General features: G+C 41.9%; 1 protein-coding gene across 1 annotated transcript in view; it reads right to left on the reverse strand.

Annotated features, from left to right (window-relative positions):
• The window catches only part of LOC106650785 (glucose dehydrogenase [FAD, quinone]), a 29,171-nt gene that overhangs the window by 3,148 nt on the left and 3,887 nt on the right, over positions 1-22,136 (reverse strand). Inside the window, exons 2-6 of the mRNA XM_014368985.2 lie at positions 14,639-14,808; positions 8,262-8,505; positions 7,593-7,851; positions 6,835-7,095; positions 5,867-6,097 (exon numbers count right to left, since the gene is read on the reverse strand). Of these exons, the coding sequence (XP_014224471.1) occupies positions 5,867-6,097; positions 6,835-7,095; positions 7,593-7,851; positions 8,262-8,505; positions 14,639-14,808 (1,165 nt within the window). The remainder of the gene's footprint in view (positions 1-5,866; positions 6,098-6,834; positions 7,096-7,592; positions 7,852-8,261; positions 8,506-14,638; positions 14,809-22,136) is intronic.

The following is a 22,136-nucleotide window of genomic DNA, read 5'->3' on the forward strand; positions in this document are numbered from 1 at the left end:
TGGTAACATAGGCGAAAGAGCCCTATTACTCCATTAACGTCAGCGACGTACGCACACTAACGTGCGCGCGCAAGTCCCTTCGGTGTGCACACGCGTGCAGCAAATTCACATCTTTCTCGTTGCGGCGCGACTGCCACTCACCCGCGTATCCCGTAAATACTTAAACGTCACGAGCGTGTACGTATATAAGCTCGTGCCATACACCTACGTAATACGTATGGCTTCAGCTTCTAATGCACTCGTGCTATTATACGATTTGTGGCGGTGGTGGCGGCCTGTACAGAAAAATTGTGCAATCTTGCATATAGGCGTATGGGCAACGCGACGTTCATAAACTATAATATAAAAGCTCCTGGTAGACAGACTTTGTTTCGGTCCACGCGTGGATCCGAGTGCTCTCTTCGCGAGTGCGATTTATATACGTACACGTAAACGCCTGGCTGTGCCAGTCGACGAGAGAGAGAGAGAGAGAGAGCATCGTACACGGTATACCTAAGTCGTTGCACACGCGATCTTTTGTGAAACGTGTTCGTTTACACGTTTCGCTACAGATGCGCGCAATTACTCGCTTCGTGACGCGCGATAATTGTTTTCTTGAGAATTCCGGCGCTATACTCGGCGAGCTTGTAGCGCGTGAGCTTGCGAGAGCTTTATAATCACTGGATGTTGATTTTCATTTACTACCTGCATTCATATACAGCGAGTGGAAAAATTTCCGCGTTTATTATTATTATTCTTTTTTATTATGTAGGATCCAAACGGGCGCTGTCTGACACGCGCGTAAAACGATAACCGACGATCGGTACCTCACTCGATACAAGCGCTCGTAAATAACGTACTTTCAATAATATTTATTAGCAATATCCCATAATTATAGGAGCTAGTGGTCGTAAATTTTTTTCTCAGTAACACAGTTATAAAATAAAATTTCTTGTCAAGTATCGAACGTACGAGCTTTTCTTCAGTCGTTAAAACGTTCCTTTCTTTGAGCCGTAATCTATAAACCCGAGGCCCGTGGGACGATATAAATTTAATTTTTAAAGAGCTGCTATTGCAGGATATATGCATTGGTTGTACGTGTTGAATTAATTTTTTCTACTTTGTATTTTTGTTTTTGTTTGGTGACAACTTATTTCAAATAGATAAATTCTAGTTTTACTCGTTGAAATGAAATTATAATGATTGTTAAAAATAATCACTTTATTTTGAAACATTAAATTAACGATATAAAGGTATTTCATCTATATTTATTTTGAATTCGGTTTTTTTTTTTAAATATTTTTTCGAGCTTCGGGTAAACGATCATTAATAATGAAGTTTATAAACATAAATGCATACTCATACTTTGGGGTCTCAAAAATATTTACGCAACAATGATTTATTTCTTTATTTTCCAATTAAGTATCCACATTTCTCTCAATCAATATTCTGCTAATTTTTCTCCTCGATCTAACGGACTTGCGCAGCTGCCCTGGAGCTAATAGAAGATTATCGAAATGAGGAAGTGATTTCATGTAATTGTATTAAATTATCACTTTCGAATAATGCGTAAAATGTTTCGAGTAATAAGGGATCGTATGAAAAAATAGACAACTGAGTAATAAACATGATTCTACCTCACTAGACGTTCGTCACGCGGATACAATTGCCTTGCCGCATTATATGCCCGGCGAGCGTATACATCGACGTTACGTGCGTCGAGGGGAATAAGCCCGACGAGCGAAAGGGACCGTGAATTGCGTGCGTTAGCCCGAGGAGGTGAGCGGTGAACGACAATAAAATAATGTCACTTTATGCGCGATAATTTCCAGAGGTAGAGACAAAAAAGCAAAAACATTTACGTGACAAAATGACAAGTGCGCGTATGTTCGCTATAAACGAGGCAGTGCGGCAAGTGTATATTTATTTACGTATAAAAACCCACGATCTAATGGTGTTTCTCTTTTCAAAGTTGGTATGTACGCGTCGATCGTTATTATAATGAGCGAAGGCTGTACTGTGCAGGTACGAAAAACAATATCGACGTCGTTATACGCCCCGTGCTATTTCCACGTTCTCGACGTGCGGCTTTTCCGACGAACAAGAATACGGAGGGAAAAAAGCAAGAAGCTTTATAAGAGCCCGAATCGCTCGAGGCTACAATTGAATGGTATTGTAATACTGCAATTGAGATGTGCACGTGCGCGCTCTGCTCAATGAAAAAAGAAAGAAAAATAAAATTATATTTCTCTCGGAGCTTTTGCGCGCACGTCTGTATTTACCCAGGATTAATATTCGAAACAGCATTAAAAATTCTATGCAAATCGTGCATTTCGCGCCAGTCGAATCGTACACGTTTGATGAAAACTCGCGCAGTGAGCTTCAGCTTTCGCATCGAGAGCAGAACTTTACAATTGTTATATTCATCGCAGAAACAAATTTAATTTGGCGAATGAACATATCTCTGTGAAAATATCGATATAGGTGTGTGCACGAGCACGGGTGTGCGTATACGCACGAATAATTTATATACTTAACATGTCGTTAATTATAACTAAGAGTACTCTGGCCCGTATTTATCACGAGGCGCGACGGGCTATGTGCTGCTGCTGCTGCTGCTGCTGCTGCTACCCGCCTAGAGAACAGCTCGAGCGCATGAGCTATACTATAACAATAAACTATACGCGTATATAAGGAAAAACATAATTCCACGTGAAAAGCCCGTACGCTACACTGCGAGCCGTGCGCGTGATATCTTCAATTACTCAGCCAGCGATGCGTAACGAGCTATCAATTTACTTTTTATAGACCTGGAAATTCGACAGAGCTGCCGGGAAAGGCGGGTGGTGGTGGCGCAGCGCCACCGTCACGGGATCCGCTGGGAAGGAAAACTCATTTATTACTAAAGATTTAATTTTCGCCAGAGATCGCGCGCGGCCTGCATAATACATGCCTCGTGCACACAGTTGATATGTATATAGCGGACACTGTCGTGGACGAGAGATAACTACGATTGTATAAATGTGCATTTCTATATCGAATTATGCATTCAAACTTCGTCTCGGATAGCTCCTAACGAGCTCCTAACTCGAGCCCGCTGATATTTATAAGATGTTTTTGTACTTTTTTCGCTTCCCCTTTTAAAAAAATTTGTTGTAAGTTTTTCAATGCCCATAATGGATCGTGCACAGCCCAGGCCAATGCATCGTAAATTATTAGCTATAGAGCGTTTTAGCGGTGCGGGCAAAAAGTTGTGTCGAATACTTTTTTGCTACTTCACGGTGGCGCGTTCTTGCTGCTGCTCCGGCAAGGCCAATTTACTGCGGAACGACCACAAAAACATGCTAATATTGCCGGCCCGTTGGCTTTATGCACATCGCCGTCCTCATCTCTTGAACGATCAGAAAAAAGCTACGTAAAAGTACTATACATAAATACATATAGAGCCATAACTCGTGTACTGCGAGGTTTCTTTTATAATGCAAAAAACTGCTCGAGTTCGACGGGAAAAATCGCGCATACACACTCGCGAAATAGTCGAGGATACATTCAGTCGCAGATTCATCTCTGCGATCGCTTTATATACATAAAAATGGTTTCTCACTGTGCGGTGTAGGAGTTGGACGTGCACACACACACACATATATGTACGGCTGCTGTATACAGTAAGCCCAGCTCGTGCACAGCGGCAGATTCTTTACTATACATATAGGTATAGATAGAATACATGCTCATGCGCCCGCAAGTAGTACGCGTACGCAATGATCGAATCGGACGATTCGAGCTGCCGTGTATATGTTTACCCGAAGTAAGAGATGTGGGTGGGTTGTGCACATTGCGCAGCGGTATAGTAGTAGTAGTAGTACTGTGCGGAGGCAACAGCAGCAGCAGCAGCAGCGCTGGAAAGCGCAAGAGCATGTCGGATCAATTGACGGTTACGGGCGGCCGAGCAAACGAGAAAAAGCCTGGAAATCGATGCGCTGTATGTATGGCGTACATAGGGAACGAAAGAGAGAGAGAGAGAGAGAGAAATTGTTACGTATTAAACAGGAGACGTACTGCACACTATATATACTCGCTTTACCGTAGGTACTTTTCGCTCTGTCCCAAATGCATCTATATACGTAATCGCTCTATATGTTATATTCTAGCCAAGCCAAAGCTGCTATTTGTCTTTGTTGGATCACGCTTCTCTTTCGATCTCTGGCGCTGTGTGTTCGGTTTTTTATTTACCTGCCCCCGCGTACACTTACGCACATCGTATTTTTGACATATTTTACCGCTCCTATTCTTTTATGGCACGTGCAGTAACTCAATACTGTACGTTTAAAAAAAATGTCGTAAAATTTGAACATATCTATATCTAATTTCAAATGTAATTTATATTGGTTTGAAGTTTAACAAAAGTTTATCCATACTAGGTGCGTGCGAGTAACCGAAAAAGCTTGTACTCGATTTTTTTCGAGATTTAAAACTTTGTTTTATAAAGCCTACATGCAATCAAATATCAGGTATTCGCGTAATTTATTTCCAAATGTGAAATATCTCCATACAATGTAATTGAATCTTTATCTTTTTCTTTTTATGTTAATCTCTCAAGAATTTTGTAGTGCAACAAAAGATTAATCACGCTAGCTTTTTCGCATGCGATCTCCATAGGGTAGATTAAATATTTAGTCTTGTAAATTCAATAATTTCGTTCTCATATTTTTCGGGCTTATTGTGTAAACGCGGCAAAAATCGGATAAGAAAATTGTGTAGCAGCGACGTGGTCGGTCGAAATGCACTTGCCGCGCGCTTACGTTCGTATTATACAAGGGGAAGGCATGAATTGGTTTTCTCGCTTCGAATTATGTATACATTATGCATACTGTCCTATTCTGCACCTCGTATATAATACCTCTTGACGCTCGCGCGCATACTCGAATATGGCGCGCATTTAGTACAGCGTCTTGCTGCTTTTTCCAATATACATAACTTTTATCGCGCGTACAAGCGCGCCGGAGAGATAATGGTGGTGAGCTTTTGAATTCGTCGTTGTGCGTGATGTATATCGCGTAGAGGGTGAGCAAAAGAAAAGCTTCGCCGCACGAAAATCGATCGATTTTTACTTGGGCGCGCAAGCAAACAGCGTGAATAGAATGCGAAATTCTTCTCTGCCAGCGCGCGCTCGTATATGCGCCATTGCGAGTGTTTTTGAAAGTACCGGATTGACTGGCATAATGGAGTCGAAGCTCGTACCGGCCACCAACTTCAACTTCAGTTAGTCTAATAGAAAAAAGAAAACAACTTTTTTATACCGAACGAATCGGAGCTAGGAAAACTACTAGCATGCCGACAGTTTGTTATATACTTTTGTGCGAGTTTCAAAGAAATGTTTTAATTGATTTAATATGTATAGTCTTGATCAAGAACAAATGACTAGTATGATAAACTAGTGCTTCGATAATTTACTTGAATAAAGACAATTCATGAATTTTATTTACTTCCGCAAACTGTAATACTTTTTCAAAGAAATTTCTTTTTTTGTGGTTTCTTTGTACTTTTTGTTTTTCCAATCAAAGATGTAGAGAATTTTACGTTTTTGATATTTTATTTATGTGTGCATCGAGTTGTAAGATTCTAATGAATTGTATTATATGTTTTTTAGGCCAATGAAAAACAAATATTACAGCTACCTGTTTTAAAATTACATCCCAACGTAAACTGAGTGCTAAACACACACATTATTTCTTGCTCACAAATTACTACTCGACCTTTAGTCTCGCTCAAAGTACACACATCACTCGAGGGAAGCGCGCAACATCGAGAGAAAATTATATACAATAATGCAATGTCGCGTGCAAACTTATGTATAGTTATATATACCATTATATGTGCGACTTACCAGTGCCCGACATGAGGCCGTCCCTGAACAGCAGATATTCCATGGCAGTGGCCCAGTTGAGGGGTGTCGTGTCGGTGTCATTGATCGTGAAGGCGATCGCGTAGGCGACGTGATTGTGGAGATTTTTTCCCACCCCAGGCAAGTCCTGCACCACCGGAACGCCGACGGCGCTCAGCTCCTCTTGCGGTCCAATTCCGCTGTTCAGCAAAATTTGCGGCGAATTCACAGCACCTATTTTCCGATATTTCGTCGTTATTATATAGCCTCGTCAGGTTACCTTCGCTTTCGATTAAATGCGGTGAGGTAAAAGGTTGAACTTGGTTTAAAAAAAAGGATGCGTGAATGATAAAATTAGTTTGATGTAACTTTTATGCATAAAAATTTTACGGATGGTGAAATTTTTTATATGTATGAAAAAAAAATCAAAGAAACATATTTCATTGCTTGATGGAAATTCATGGTGATGGTACACTGGACGAAAAGAAGAAAATAACTTCGGCTAACGATTTTTCGTGCAATTACTCTTGAGAAAATCCACTTATAAGTTTAAATTACGTTTCGAACTTTGCTTGTCGATACTTGTCAAAGCCCAACAACTTCAATTGCCGATAAGAGACTTTTCTCGTGGATGTATCTCGTTAATCTCATAGATGAAACTTGCGCGCTGTAAAATAGTTTTGATGTTCCAGCCTAGTGAGGAAAAAGAGATTCACGATCTGTATGGAGCAAAAAAGTTGGGGCTATTTTTTTGTTCAATAGTCAACCTAAGGGCCGCGTGACCCCTTTATTCCGTGTCTGAGGTGTACATCGCGATAAAGAACAATTAATTACTATAGTGACAATAATATCGATTTTCCGCCCGAAAATAGGTAAAACAAGTATAACGTCGCAATGTCTTTGAAGCTTTACTTATTGCTACTTTAAATAAACTCGGGTTGCCATGCAAGTCGTAGAATACAAGTACTCACCGCCACTGACCACGACCTCTTTGAGCACCGTCACCCTCTGAAGCACGCCGTCGTTCTCGAACTCGACACCCACGGCTTTCTTGTTGCGGTCGAACAAGATCCTCGTGGCGGTGGAATTCAGCATTACGTGGAGATTGCGTCTGTTGCGCGCCGGTCGCAGAAAAGCTCGGGCGGTCGACAGGCGAGATCCGTTGCGCGACGTTGTCTGAGCGATGGCAAAGCCCGTGTGAGTCCTTCCGTTGAGATCGACGGTCTCGTATCCTGCGCGATATTTTTGTTGAAAGTCAAAACTTGAAAATTTTTCAATGACACGCTCAACGAGACTTCGATATTTATTGCAGGCTTACAACTTCCCTACATCTCGTGTAACATGGTATCGAGTATCCTACGGTATCGAATAGACTTCGAATCAATCGATCATTTTGAACGATTGCACGATTGAGAAAAAATAACCAATACAGAAGTTCTCCCGCTTTTATTCCGATTCTTTGGATCCTTATATAAATGCAAATTGGGCTTATAACAATAGCTCTCTCATGTGGAATCGAATAGCTAGGCGCGGAAAAAGTTTCGGAAATCAAATTAAGTACGCTTGGCGACGGTGGCGGCGGCGGTGGTGCACTTCTGCACAGAATGCGATCTCCGCTCGCGCAGGGAAAGAGACACTCGAGCTAATTGGCTGCGAATTATATATTCACGCGCTTGCTTTCTCGGCTCTATAGATGCTTGCAGGGAGGTAAAGTACGTTTTAAACTAACCCATTTCCTTGCCGGCCTGCAGGAGCGCGTGGCTCAGCGGAGGATGATACGGGAACTGCGTGACCGTGAGCGGCCCACCCACGCCGTGATAGCCGTAATCCATGTCGTTGACCTGAAGATTGTCCTCGCTTTTGATGAAGTGGGGCAGCACGTCGTCGTAGGACCAGCCGGGATTGCCGAGCCGCGCCCAATCGTCGTAATCCTTGCGCGAGCCTCGCATGTACGTCATGCCGTTCATTACCGAAGTGCCGCCTAGTACCTATGCACAGATACACAACACACATATATACACCATGACGTAAACCCTCCACACGCACACACTTGTACATGACTCTCTCGTTCCTATGTACGTGTAGCGTGATTACATTTTAAGCCGTTGGAGTGATGGACATGCTCATGCGCTATGGTTTATCAAAGTTACCAAATTTGTCCCGAGTGCATAATTGCAAAGCTTATTTCTAGCTTGAAGGCAACGAATATGTTCGAAACGATGGACCTTTTCATTAACAATTACAATTATAAAACAAAAAATCAAATAAATATATCCATTAGTATGTATAGCTGTTGAAACATTTACTGGATCCATCATATCAGTTGAACTATGATAGTCGGCGAATCAAAGTAAAAAAATGAAAAAAATATTGAGTTTAATTTTGGAAAATGTTATACCTTGCCCCTGGGCCAGTAGCATTGCCGATTGTCCTTGTTCAAACACGCCTCGTTCTCGCTTTCGGTGTTGTACTTCCAGTCAATTTCCGAGCCGAGAAAGTTGAAGAAAAAGGACGGTATCTGCGTTCCGGTAGGCTCGTCCAGACCGGCCTCCAGCAGTAGCACTGAAAATCGATTTTCCTCCGATAGTCTCGAGGCGACCGTCGCACCTGCGCTCCCACCGCCTATCACCACGAAGTCGTACCTGACACAAAAATAATAATATTTACGTTGCGGTGAGTACGCCGTTTTGAATCGATACGTCAGACACTTATGAAAATTGGATAAAAATCGATATCGAATTGGGTGAGATTCACGCAGCGATATTATCATTAACAGTTTTGTCAGGTGTCGTGCTCCGATGCATTTATGTAGTTGCGCGTGCAGTATAACGTGACATCCAATTATAATTGACCAACCGTTAACAAGGGACCTATAAAATGTATAGCTCTCCGATGTCACTACTACACTATACGGTTCCGGCGCACTGCAGTTGGCCGAGTGCGCATAAGACGAGGTTTCGCGTTTCATGTAATTGCCCTTCCTACCCGTTGTGTGGATGGCGCTTCGCTGAGAGAGATATTTAGAAAACAATCAAATTAGCCGGGCGCTGCGAGCTCCTCTATCCGATGCGATTCAATTTGATAATAGGGTACGGCTAATTCAATCAGTTGTCTTGGATAAGACCAGGCTGCTTTCAACGAACAAGTCAAATTAATTGAATTCCCGGGCGAAGAATCGCAACATGCAACTATTTTCCCCGTATATATCTGTATGTACACAATAATTGATTCTCGAGAGTCCAAAGATTGTCGAGGTCAAGCCGCGATATTAATACTCGTAACAATTTAATGTGCTTCATTGATTCATCTGATGCATTTTTAATTATAATCATAATGGGAACGATACACATTGTTGTATTTGAGCTTTTATCGCATGAACATTCATAAATTCAATGCGTATCAGATGCAATCTTCCAATAGCTATTCATTTTCAAATAGTCGATCAAGCGTATTGATTAGTTCCGATTATTTATTATTATGATCGTATTTTTTTGCAGAAAGAAAAAAATTACCGTAGGGTTTCTGCTCCTGCGGCAATAAAGAATTATTCCTATCCGCGCCACTCGCCCGCGATCATCGAATAAAAAATATAATAATGAAAAAAAAAGGACGACCCTCAGTTCTTTACTTTGTTCGCAAGTGCGCAGAATCTCGATCTGGTACATTATACAGCTATTATGATTCAAATGAGAATTCTCAACGTATCCAATTAGACGACGAGTAAAGAGCCGCGGAAAAATATTCCGAACGCCAATACCTACGCCTCGCTCTATCGTGAGAATATTTCTGTGTGCAAAAAAAATGAAAAAAAAATTCGAATCTCTCGAAGCTCTCACGAAGCTAGTGGAATACGATCTTCCTATATACGCACTACTGTTTGAAGGCGTGTGCGGAAAGTATTATATGGTTGATTCTCCTGAAATCTGCTTTTTGCATGTCTATATGCCATATTCTTAAACTAGTGAAGATGAGCCAAAACTGGCTCGGTCATTCATTCAATATTGTTGTATTCTTCATGATAGGACATAAATATTTCAATTTTTTAGGGTCAGTTAAATTTGCCGTGAAGATATACATGCCAAATGTCACCTCCGTGGCATGTCTACATCTCAAAATCAACTCTATTTGCATGTACCATGCATTCTCATTAGCACCTGACCCTATAATAACTATGAGACCAGCTTCTATACATCCAGAGTAAAGTTTAAGTCTATTATAGGGCTTTGAAAAATGTTTTAAAAAAATTTCCCACGCAATTGAAAAATGTCTCGGATTTTAATCATGCTTCTGAATAATTTCAAACATACCGTCTGCTTTGGGTCGCTAACTCATTTTTGATGTCGCTAGATACGTAAATGTCAAGTATTATAGCCCAGCTTTCGATTGGTGTAGGTTGCGGGTTCAAATTTTACATTTTATCGATGCTGCGATAATTATTCTATTGAAAAATTCACGTGTGTCAAAAAAACGGTCACCTCCGTGGACATGAATATCTCGAGCTATGATCATTCTTTTTAACCGCTCGCCCCGTCAAAAGACTCGTTTTTCATGACCACATTTCGGGTTGTGCGGAAAATTTTGTGCGTTTCTTATTTTTCTTACATAGTTGATCAAAGCAGCGATTTGTCACCTCCGTGTGTGTCACCTCCGTAACCGAAAATAGTCGATTTTAAGCATAAAATCGGACATAGTTTTCGTAAAACGAAATCTCAAAGCCCCAGATTCAATAATTATTCATATTTTATGGTTTAAAAAAGGGTAAACTAGTTCGCGCCGTTCAATATGACAAAAAAATTTTCACCATTTTTTCGTTTTCCATACCCGAAAAAGCAGATTTCGGGAGAATCAACCATATATAGAAGAACGAATCCTCTATATATGCCGAGGTGCTTCGGGAAAAGGTTTTTCCTTTGACATTTGACTTTCAGTCATATATAGTTTTTTCCGCTGCTGCTGCCGCCGCGCCTCGAATGTATTATATGCGCTCCGGAATAAAACAGACTTCTGGCTTTCTCCGCGCGCGTTTCTAGCTGCGTACACATACCACTGCAGCAGCGGCAGCAGCAGCAGCAGCTAGCGTACGTGCGATTGCAGATAAAGCGCTGGAAAAGCAGCTTGCGAAGTAAATGGAAGATTCACCCCCTCGACTTTTTACGTTCACTTCAACTCTGTACGTACGCGTAAGAAAAACAAATAAGGAAAAAAGGAGTTCAAAGAAAATAAGGCGCGCCCGCGAAAGCTGTTCGTTGGTTGCCTATCTCGCGCTGTATGTGCGTGCTTGCGCGCAGGCTTATAAAGCTCAACAATATCTACAGAGTCAAGCGCCGCCGCAAAAGCCGACAAAGGCAATCTTCAATTATCCCATAATCCTCTCGTAATCCAAGCATTGAAATAAGCATTCGTTTGCAGTTACACTGCGCACAGCGATTATATACGTAGCGTGTATAATTTCGGGCGGTGGTTGGGGTATTACCTCGACTTCGGTGCCCTGCACGCACTCTGTAGCCAATGTCTGCGCTGGTCTCCGATCGCGCATATATATAGCGCGCAAAAGTACATTGCCACGTGTAAGCAAGTATACATGCGATACGTGGGAAGTAGGAAACTGCTCGTGTAAGCGAACTATAACAGGCCCTAAATCATCTTCTCGTTTACGTGTACTCGTTGGTGTAGGCGCGCAGGGCTAGCGCAACCGAGTACATATACAGCTAATCTATATAACAGCTACCAGCGAGAAAAGCCCTCTCGACGCTGTGTATGCATGGCATATATATTGTGCCGCACGTAGCTAGCAGCAGCATCGAGTACTAACACAATGTGCACTTACGTACACACACACATATATACACTCCTGCGTGTAACTGGCTTACTAGTATCGAACGTGTACATATTCGCGCAAGAGTAAATCTATAATATTGCCACCACCGCGCCACTGCTCGCAGCAGTACCAGAGAGCCATTGGCTTTGATGTTGCGCTATAAATCGAATAATCGCGAAACGCCGCGTGCCGTTTCAAAATATCCCTCTCTCTCTCCCTCTTTCCCTCTAGCTGTCTCTCTCGCGTTCGATCGATTTTCTTTTCCTTTGCACTCGCGCGAAATTTCCCCCCTGGTTGGTAACATATTGTTATTACAGCGGCAGCCGCACATGGCTGATTCCTATATATTTATAAAGCTCCAGGTATTATCTCACTCGCCAGCAACAACAACAACAACAACAGCAGCAGCAGCAGCAGCCAACCAACCCAAAGCCCCGCGAACTCGAATATTACCAACTGGGTTAGCGGCGCGCGTGGACTCACTCGAATATAATCCCTGATATACATATCTCGCGTAATACCTATATACACATGGTATAGCCTATATATAGTACGTGTATACGTTCAGGAGCAACGGCTATTAGTGGGTGTGTACAGATAGCAGCCCGAGATACTTGATGCATTAGAATTGCACGCCGCGTAATCGGCAATTTACACATTCGAAGATCTCTATATCAGAGAATAAATAAAGCGATCGATGCAAATTTATGTCTATTTTGTATTTACACAGCTCCCAACTGCGGTGATGGTGGTGGTGGTGGCGGCCGCGAGGATATATAGCGACGTTGCGAAATGTTATATGAGGAACCCGTCGTGCAGAACTCGTTACGTGAACGCGTCTCTCTCTCTCTCTCTGGCGCGCTCGTCGATTGTATTCGGTATAATTGTCGTGCCTCGTGCGGTGTTACATTATATCGACTATCCCGTCATCCTCGTGCCATGGGCCCCCATTGATATGACCCGAAGATTCGTCTTATTATTCTTCGTTTTAATACATGCATAGCGCAGCGATCGGAAGAAGACTTTTCGTATTGCTCGTTATGTACTGCGCTTGAAAAAAAAAGTAAAAGCAGACACGCGGATGTAGCCGCGCCGCGTGCAGTTTTCGATACACACGCGCGCGCGCGCGCGAATAGTAATATATACGTACGTATACAATATAGCTCTTCGTGTCTTCGCGAGCGATGGATTTACGATGCGTGACATAACTCGCTGCTCTGCATTATTTATATGCCGCACGGTATTCGGGGAGCAGCGGATCGAAACAATCGCAGCTACTGATATATTGCATCGTATATAGCCGGACCGCGTAAAAAAAAATCAACTGCACTCGGCATGATATCAAAGTACAGAAAATTAGGTGCAGCTTTGTCTGCGTATATCGCTATTTAATTACGTGTGTTGGTATAATATTGAGCCAACAATATACCCGTACGTTGTAGCTACCTGTACGCCCATCGGCGAAGCATCGATATAATTGAATATTCCAAGCCACCGACGGCAACACGTACAGAGGGCGGGCCCTCTTGTGCAAAAGCTCAAGCTGACAACCACTTTTTCGAGCTTGAAATGATAAAAGCACTGAAATTTCATTTAAGGAAAAAACAACGCGAATTTTTAGTTACAATTAGTCAGCAGTAGAAAAAATAAAAAAAAAACCATAACGTACCAGAGCGGAATTGCAATGACAACGGTGTGTCATGAAAACGTAATTTATATACCTGCTACCGGGAGGAAACATGAGAACCGAGAGTCCATTTGCGCGTTATGCACCGTAAAAGAGTTAATTACGCTATGGGAAAAGTGATATAGGTAAGTAAAGAGAAAAGTAGAGTAAAGGGAGAAAAGATAGAGAACGAGAGGAGAGAACAAACACGATAAAAAGATGCGGTAGGAACCGTTGAAGACGAGACGATGTTATAACTCTTGGTCCCGGCAGTATGGCTATTATACTCACATTGCAATAACCGTTAAGCCGATCTTCCGCGTTTCATAAACGGAGCAAAAGACAGAGAGCGAGAGAGAAAGAGCAAAATTTCCCTCGGACCTGTAAAAGGCTCGCAAGTAAAAAGCTCAAGCGCCGAAGAGAAAAGAAGCAGACACTGTGTATTTCATATTCTGTCTCCTCTTTACACGTACGCTGGGCGCGCACACAATGCAATAAGCAGTCTCTCATGACAATGGCGATTTTTTCGATAATGGCCTCGTAAACAATAATCCGCCGTATAAATCACTTAGCAGAGGCAGCTCGGCCATCCACGTTATGGCAATTTTTGTGCCTAGGTGAACCAGCGCGCTCACCTGCAGCAGCAGCAACGTCGTCGATGCTTTGTAATCAAGAATATATAACTATGGCAAAGGACTACTCATAGGGTTTGCGGTGCCATTGTATATATATCGAAGCAGGCTATATAGGATGCCGAGTTTGGGTAATTATACACGAGACGACGAGCTAAAGCAAAAGCCATTTGCATGAGTATACACAGCCGTGTACGGGCTCTCTCGCAGCTCTCGCTCTTTATTCGATCGTCAACAAGTACGCGAATAATTGGCCGCCTCGCGATGAAATCCTTGTTGTGTCTTCGTCGTCGCATGGATAATTCATGAGGGTAACTCTCGTTGCCTTTCTCGCTCGATCACGTGCGATATAGCACACACACACACGTTGTTGCGAGTATACAACACGACAACGTTTCGAAAAACAATTTTTTACCAGAAGGGTAGGCTAGGCGTGCAGAGAAAGCAGCGAAAGCTTTCGCGCGCGTGGGTGTTAGCTCCTTCGGTCGTTTCCCGATCACACGGCTTGCGAGTGTTAAGTTGCTTGCGCTTTAACCCGTGCATTTGAAAAATTTACACTTGGAAATTAATCTAATCACGTCGCTTTGTTATCGATAACAGTATTGATTTCCGGAAACCTGATTCAGATTCATAAATGTCCTGACCTAAAAAATGCATACCTTGGATTGACTCTTTTCTGAGCTATTGGCCTATTGCAAGGATCTTCTAGATCACATTGACTTCTTAAAAATACTTCGAGCAGGCCCATGAACAACATGAAAGATGGTCCTCCACATGTCGATGCTAGCGTTGGGCCAGCAATCGACGTCAATGGACAATTGCAACTCATCTGAAAAGCAAAAGGGATATATTTAATTAAATTTAAAATTAATTTGGTGAATTTGTATACAGCTATACACAAGTAATAACATAAGCATAACGATACAAATACGCATTACGTACTGAATTTCAAAATTATCATTCAAATTTCGAATTTGCTGCTGCTATATTAATAATTTAATTCTTTATTACCATTGTAAAAAACTTTTGTGATTAAAATCAAGAGCGAATTAAAAATTGAAGGGCCAGAAAAACAGTAAAATGTGTGCAGACGCGCGCAGTGAACCGTGTTATCATATTGCGATCGCTCTGCGGTAGCAATCGCAGACTTATAGAATCTCGCGTTTGGGTCTGAACAGTTCTATTGCAGTCTCATTCCAGGACAGCTGCTGTAAAAGATGTATTACGTGGGCACTTGTAGCATATGTAACTTAAGATAGACGCAGAGAAAGAGAAAGAAATCAAAGGAGTGTGTCAGAATTACTCGTAAAACACGCAGTGCTGCTACAACACCATTGTAGATGGTACGTATTGCATACTTGCGGTGCAATTGATTTTACGGTTTCGCGCCAGAAAAACTATGAAAAAACTACGAAAGGATGTTGAGACCCTCACGTGTGCTAGATTCTTGTCAAAATTGGGCTGTAAGCGAGTAGAAACCAATGTGTGACAAGGTGAATATGTTGCATTGACAAGAGGAATATAAAATGTGGTTATTAGCAGTAAAACAATGCTTAAACGCAGGATCGACGTTAATTCATCATTTTAATTGCCTTCCAGCATTGATAAAATGTAACTATGTAACGTGCGATAGGCGCATCTATATTCTGTCGCATAAATAATTCTTTTTAGTATCCATAATTTATTTATTATGTATAAAATCTCACGAGAAAGGATATTAGAACGCTCTGGTATCAAAGGATCGATTTTCATCTTCGCGCATAGCCGTGAGCCTATCGGCTCCTTTCCATACGAAATATATATGTAGGATTATACCGCAGCTGAGATTAAAGCCTTGTAACCTTCACTTTCAATGTATAAGTCCCGGCGCGCATACAAAACTTGGATATAAAAATGTTTCGTGTCCCTCTTGGCCTCGTATATATAGCACCGTGTATTGTAGATGCTGAAGCGTGCAGAGGGAAAAAGTTACACATAGAGAAAGCTTATGGAACATTCGGTCGACAAAAAGCCTTTCAGAGATGAAACGAGCGCTCCAGCACTCTTTGGGGCCTGCGAGGCGAATATCCCAATTGTGTAAGCTGCGCAATGTATCAACTTGCTGGAGCTCTTTGGATCGAAGCGCCTTCCTGTACTTCTTGCTAGTATATCACACACCGGAGTGCGTTCGCGTGTCCAAGCGAATTTTATACGTATACAGTCACGAAGTGACGGCGTCGAATATTTATATAAATAATAACGTCATTGAGAAGAAGTTCTATCGAAAACGGTATCAAAACACTCGAACGGCGTGATCGATCGACAAGGTTGCCTTCACTTCCTACATGAGAGCTGTATTCGCTCGATACTCGATTTGATTCATCATTCGAGATGGCTTTTTGAAAATGAATCATTTGTTTCGGACTAAGATTATTAATGGTCCTTTCTTCTAGTGTAATGTCAAAAAGTTTTCGGTATCAAAAATATACTTCGAATCATCTGAGCCTGACGAGTGCTCTGTTAATCACACTCGAGCCGCATAACGAAAACTATCCAGCCATTTTCTGCAGCTTGCACCTGCTCGTTACTCTAATTAGCCATGAAATTATATTACTCCACACCCTGCGCGCGCTCCGGTAATCTGCCTCGCTCGCTCGCTCGCTCACTCGCTGGCTGGCAACCGCTTCGAAATTTCCCAACGTGCACTGTACTGGTATAGGCACTTGCCCTCTCGGCGTATCGAGAGGCTCGATTAAACGGGCCGTCGTATCGTTAAGAGCATAAATGCCGCAAGTATAACAATCGATATTCACGGCGCTCTTTTACGTTTTTTTTTTGTTTTTTTGCTCAACAGCTACGAGATAGCCGGAGCGATTATATGGACGCTATAGGCCATAATGGGATGCATATGGCTGGCGCGAGCCACAATTTTTTATTGAACGCGAAGCCCCGCGCGCTGCTGCTGCTGCTTCGGTGCGCGCGCCCGCGTGAAATATGCGCGCCGCCGATCGTTATAATCATACCCATGAGAATTGCGCAATGCACTTTTACGAGCTGCGTGCGCTTTTTACAATGGCGTAGATGCACTGTCTATCGTGACTTTGAATCATTTTCAATTAGCGCCGATTTCTATTGATTCGCTATGTATCTAAATTAACCACTCATGAACAATCAAATATTATTCGTCAAGAAATGTCTGCTTATAACCAGTCACGAATCCATAATCGTTCATAATATTGTAATGCATATATTTCCCAGCAGCAGTTGAGTTTTCACGTGATACACCGAAAATTATCGTCGACGCGTTTAAGCACGTGCGCGCGCTCGAGCTTTCGTACGTATATATATAGCGAGATCGTTTAACTTTCGACTTAGATTGAACGTCGAAAAGGGTGTTGTAACACGATCGTAGAGACCGTAAGATATTCATTTAATTTTGGGAAATACGCGCAATTTAAAGTTTCGTCTAGCGCACAATATATACTACATCGTACCGTGCAGCATGCGATGTACATATAGCGCAAAATTGATTCAGAGATTTACCGCACCCGTTTGAGCCTGCGGAGCTCGGCTAGCTCGTCAACCTTTCCGCTCTATACCCGAGCAAGTTCATATATATACCTCGTACACGTGCACATACACACACACACATACACATAACAAAGCTAGAAACTGGCTCTCGAGTCTCTTTGATAATCTCGGAGGCTGATGCGCGGTTTTCGACGTGAAACGCCTGCGACTGCGGTGTGCCGTTCGCGAGAGAGAGAGAGAGAGAGAGAGAGCTTAGAAATGCTCGTCGAATTGCTTTGCTCTGGCAAATAGTCATCGAACACATATTGTTAGATTAAAATTTTAATTGGTATTCGGTACGATTTTCTTACTGCGTTAAATGGAGACTTATACTACAGATCGATAAAAATAAAAGTTTGAGTTACTTTGATTCACTTGATGGACGGCATTTTTTACACATTTCTCATCGTTTGTTGCGGTATTTACAACGGAAATAGAAACTCATGCGATAGGTATATGTTTCATAAGGGTGTCAAACGTGCAATGCTCCAATGATGAAAAATTTTTTCCAATCCCTTCTGCTGCACCTGTACAGAGCATGTATACTCCTTTTTTGGCAATGCCGTTGTTATTGTTGGTGCTGCCTATTGTCGTTATTATTATCATTCTAGCCGTGTTTTTATTTTTCGTTTCTCTCTTTGTACCGGTGCAGCCGAACGTTGTGTTGATTTAGCTCGTGCTCGCGTGGGCATGCAAGGCACAAAAAAAGACAGGCCTGATCGACGTTTTAAAGTGGAGTCGTGGATCGAGTTTAAATATTATATATATGGTGCAACAAATTTATAATTATCAAAAGTCTCGCCTGGTTTCACAAGTACTTGTCAGTTTGTCGTGATGCGCATTGTACGTGTGGCTTGACGCAGCCTCGACATTTAAAATCAATCAAATACGGAAAAAAGAACTACGGCGCCTGACATCCTGATCGAAATAGAATTCAATTAGTATTTTAGATGGTACGCGGTGATCTCCACGTTTGTGAGTTGAAAATTTCTCTACGAGGCAAGTCAAAAATATATTTCATCGAAAAAGTTCAGATTTTCATCTGCATAGCCCTCGGCCATGCAACTCATATTCTAGCCGAAAAAAAATGATACACATTCGCGCGTGAAAATTATAAAAGTTTCATAGCGGAAACGACGCATTATGCGCGATGAAAACACGTTTTATGAAGGATGAACAAAAGGAAAAGAAAGTTTATGTGCACTGCTAATGCATGTATTATGATTTTGATGTTACGTCATGCAGCACATACGCGTGAGCTATTATTGTGCGAGTAAACAGTTTGCATTAGAGCTGCTATAGCGGTGTCAGAAGTAAAAAATGACGATCTTTTGATACAGAAGTTACGGTAGTGTGTAATCAACGCTCGCATCTTCGTTGCCGGAGAGCATAATGTCTTCACTCTATAAGTATTTAGAATAACGCGGAGTTTTCAGTAAAATTATATTGCGATTACAAGCAAAAAACTTCAAGGTCTGCAAGACTCATTTACCATCGAGAGCTTTGGCGTCGTTGGACAGGCAATGTACACGATATTAAAAAATCCTCATTAACTTTATATTTTTATTTAGCATCGTAAATCTTTTGAATTTCACCTCACCATACAAACGTAGATGGGTTATCGTATGGGTTATACGAACTTATCACTTTTACAAAATTAATCTCGATGCTTTGACGTGATGTTAACCAGTAACCTATTGAATTTCTGCAATTTTACGACGTAGATATTCTAAAGAAATTATTAATATTGATTGCCGTGTGTTGAGATCGGTTCGTGGCAGGTATATTGGATATTTTTTTAATTTGTAACCGGCATATTTTACACCAGTAATTAAAACATATCGAAGGTTAAAATTTATCTGCCTAGCGTATGTTCGATGCTTTGCAGAATTATGAACATTGGGGCTGATTATTGAACTCTGCACCTTCAGAAAATATTAAGAAAATACAAGTTTTAATGACCAAAAACTATGATGATATTAATTTCATTAATAACATCTTTTTCATTAAACAAGCTTTTATTAGTGTTGTTTTATTGTAGCAGATATATTATGATTGAGAGTAAAGCGTTTGGGACCAGCGCTAAATCTCGAGCCAGCTCCGTGATACTTATGTGACTTTTTTCACATCATTGAAAAAAATCTTCAATTGCAGATTTAATATAAAACCAGACATAAGAGTTAAAATTTTATTCAATATAATTTAACCCGAAGTATTCGTCTTGTGAACTTTTTCACATAAACCGCACAATAAATTTATGAAATTCCGTCATATGCATTATTTGTAACGCAGGTAAACGATTTAATTCTATATTCAAATTAAAAAATTATGATTAAAATTACTCAAAAGTTCATAAAAACTCAATCATAATTAAATCCAACATCTACAGCTAGATGGCCAGAAAATTTCTTTTAAAATCTGCAAGTTGGAAAGTAAAACCAAATATATAAGTAGAAGCACGTTTTATCCTGATAACTATGATACAGCCATTCTAGCCGTTCCCGACAAAATCTCCGGAAACAAAATCTCTATGACAGTCTAATATGTTTTTTTTTCACAATATTAACAAAATTCAAGTGCATTTTAAACACTCTCATTGAAAAGAAGTCCCGTACTTTTTCAACGCCAATTGCGTTAGTCTTACAGCCTCGAAGAGACTCACATGGCTCAGGTCATTTTGGGCCTAAACAGGTAAATAGCATGAATTATGGGAGCTGGCAACTCGCTGTATATATGTTCATTAATGAACGCTAAGAGCTCTTACGTTGCTGTTGCCAACCCGCGCTCACAAAGTGTTATTTTTTCACCCTTTCAGTGGGAAAGAGGCGTTACGGTGCGTTGCAAGTACGTGAAAGTCCTTTGCGTGCGGCATTTAGAAAAGCATGTTTGCTGCTAACGAGCCGCCTAGCCGCAGGATTTTAGGGTGAAATTCGGCTTTATATGTACGATGATGCTTTAGTATGGTTGTCGTAAAAAAAGACGCTTCAATTTTTTTATCGCTCAACAATCAGCGAGCTCACGGATTATTCTTGAAAGGGCAGAGCAAAGCGCAAAAATCCTTATGAAAGAACTCCTAAAAAGATAAAGAATTTAACCGAGGACATACTCAACGATGAAATTTGGTCTAATAGATTTAATCTGCGTTAATAGCTTCAGTTTTCCGAGCAGTTTCGTTGCATACATGATAAATTTTGATCGTATTACCCCCGCCGGCTCACCTGATGGACGAGCTCTTGCAGAGATCGCTAGCGGGCCATGATATAACGATCTCACCTAATTTTCGCATTCAACGAGATTGCATTAGCATCGAAGCCTAATTTTTCATTCGGCGCGCAGCCAATTTGTCACGGTGTATCGCATTGTTATAAATGACGACGCGAACGGCGAAGGAAAAAAAAGCCGCCCGAAGAACGCATACATACATCCGTATGCGCGAGGGCAAAACTAATTTGCATAGGATTTGCTCTGGAGGCTCGCAATTGCCTTTAATGAGCATTAATTATTGATTAGCCTGTTGCATCGGGCCGCGCTGCGCTGCTTTCTCTTCCCTCGCTGCGCTCGGAGTCGGGCAAGAGATATCTGTTTTCATTTCACGAGCGCACGCGGTGAATTGATTATATCATTGCACAACGCCCACGTGGACTATCGCTAATGATCGATAAAGCCCTCCGTCGTGCGCCGGATTATACTTTAGACGTCTCGAGAGCAAATTAGCTCTGGATAAAACTCGGAAAAGTATGAAACAGAAAGGTAAGGAGTCGCTCGGCGGGCGCTTATCCTCAACCCCGTCCTGTACCGGATTATTTTCCTTCATTATACAAAGTCGGGCAAAATTTACACAATATTTTATTTATACATCGCTGGGGCACTTGCGGATGGTTTCTGTTGGTGCTTTAGCACACTTACATGCGCACACACACACATACATACAATAGACGCAAAAACCATAGTTGTACTCTTTCTCTGGCATTGAGTGCGCAGAGTGCGCCATAGGCAGTCCTTTCACCTTTCCGTGCAGGCAGGAAAAGCCTTCCTCGCGCGCGCGTTCGTCTCATACTCCTGCACACACCCATACATACAGAGAGTACAGAGACATACACATGCGCTCACGTATGAGAGTTTGCGCTTTGAGCTGCAACATTTCCGCGTGTCTGTGTGAGTGTGTGTGTGTGTGTGTGTGTATGGGAGCTCGGTGCTGCGTTGCGAATATGTGCGCTCTGGTCCTAACTAACGCAGGCCGATGGCCCACGCCCCGAGTAACCCATTGTAGCCTAGCTGAAGCACACGAGTAAGCTGTACATGTGCATGTCTCTGTGTGTCTGTGTGTTCTTATACATGTACATATGCCATTATGCATTGTTTTCCTTAGCTGCCCTCTATCTGCTCTAGTGTATTCTCCACTTGCGATGTTTCCTTTTGTTCCTTCCTTCGAGCTTCCGACTACGACGACGACGTCGGAGGCTTTGCGCTCTTGACTATATACACGTTTCCTATGTACACTATTGCACGATGCCCCTATACTGACCTTATACTGACCTTTGCACTATACTCGACATTTTCTTTGACCATATACATTTATCGCGTGGTCGAGTCCTAAGGATTCGTCGG

Source organism: Trichogramma pretiosum, unplaced genomic scaffold (assembly GCF_000599845.2).
Source record: "Trichogramma pretiosum strain Unisexual culture from Peru unplaced genomic scaffold, Tpre_2.0 scaffold19, whole genome shotgun sequence".
NCBI lineage: Eukaryota > Metazoa > Arthropoda > Insecta > Hymenoptera > Trichogrammatidae > Trichogramma > Trichogramma pretiosum.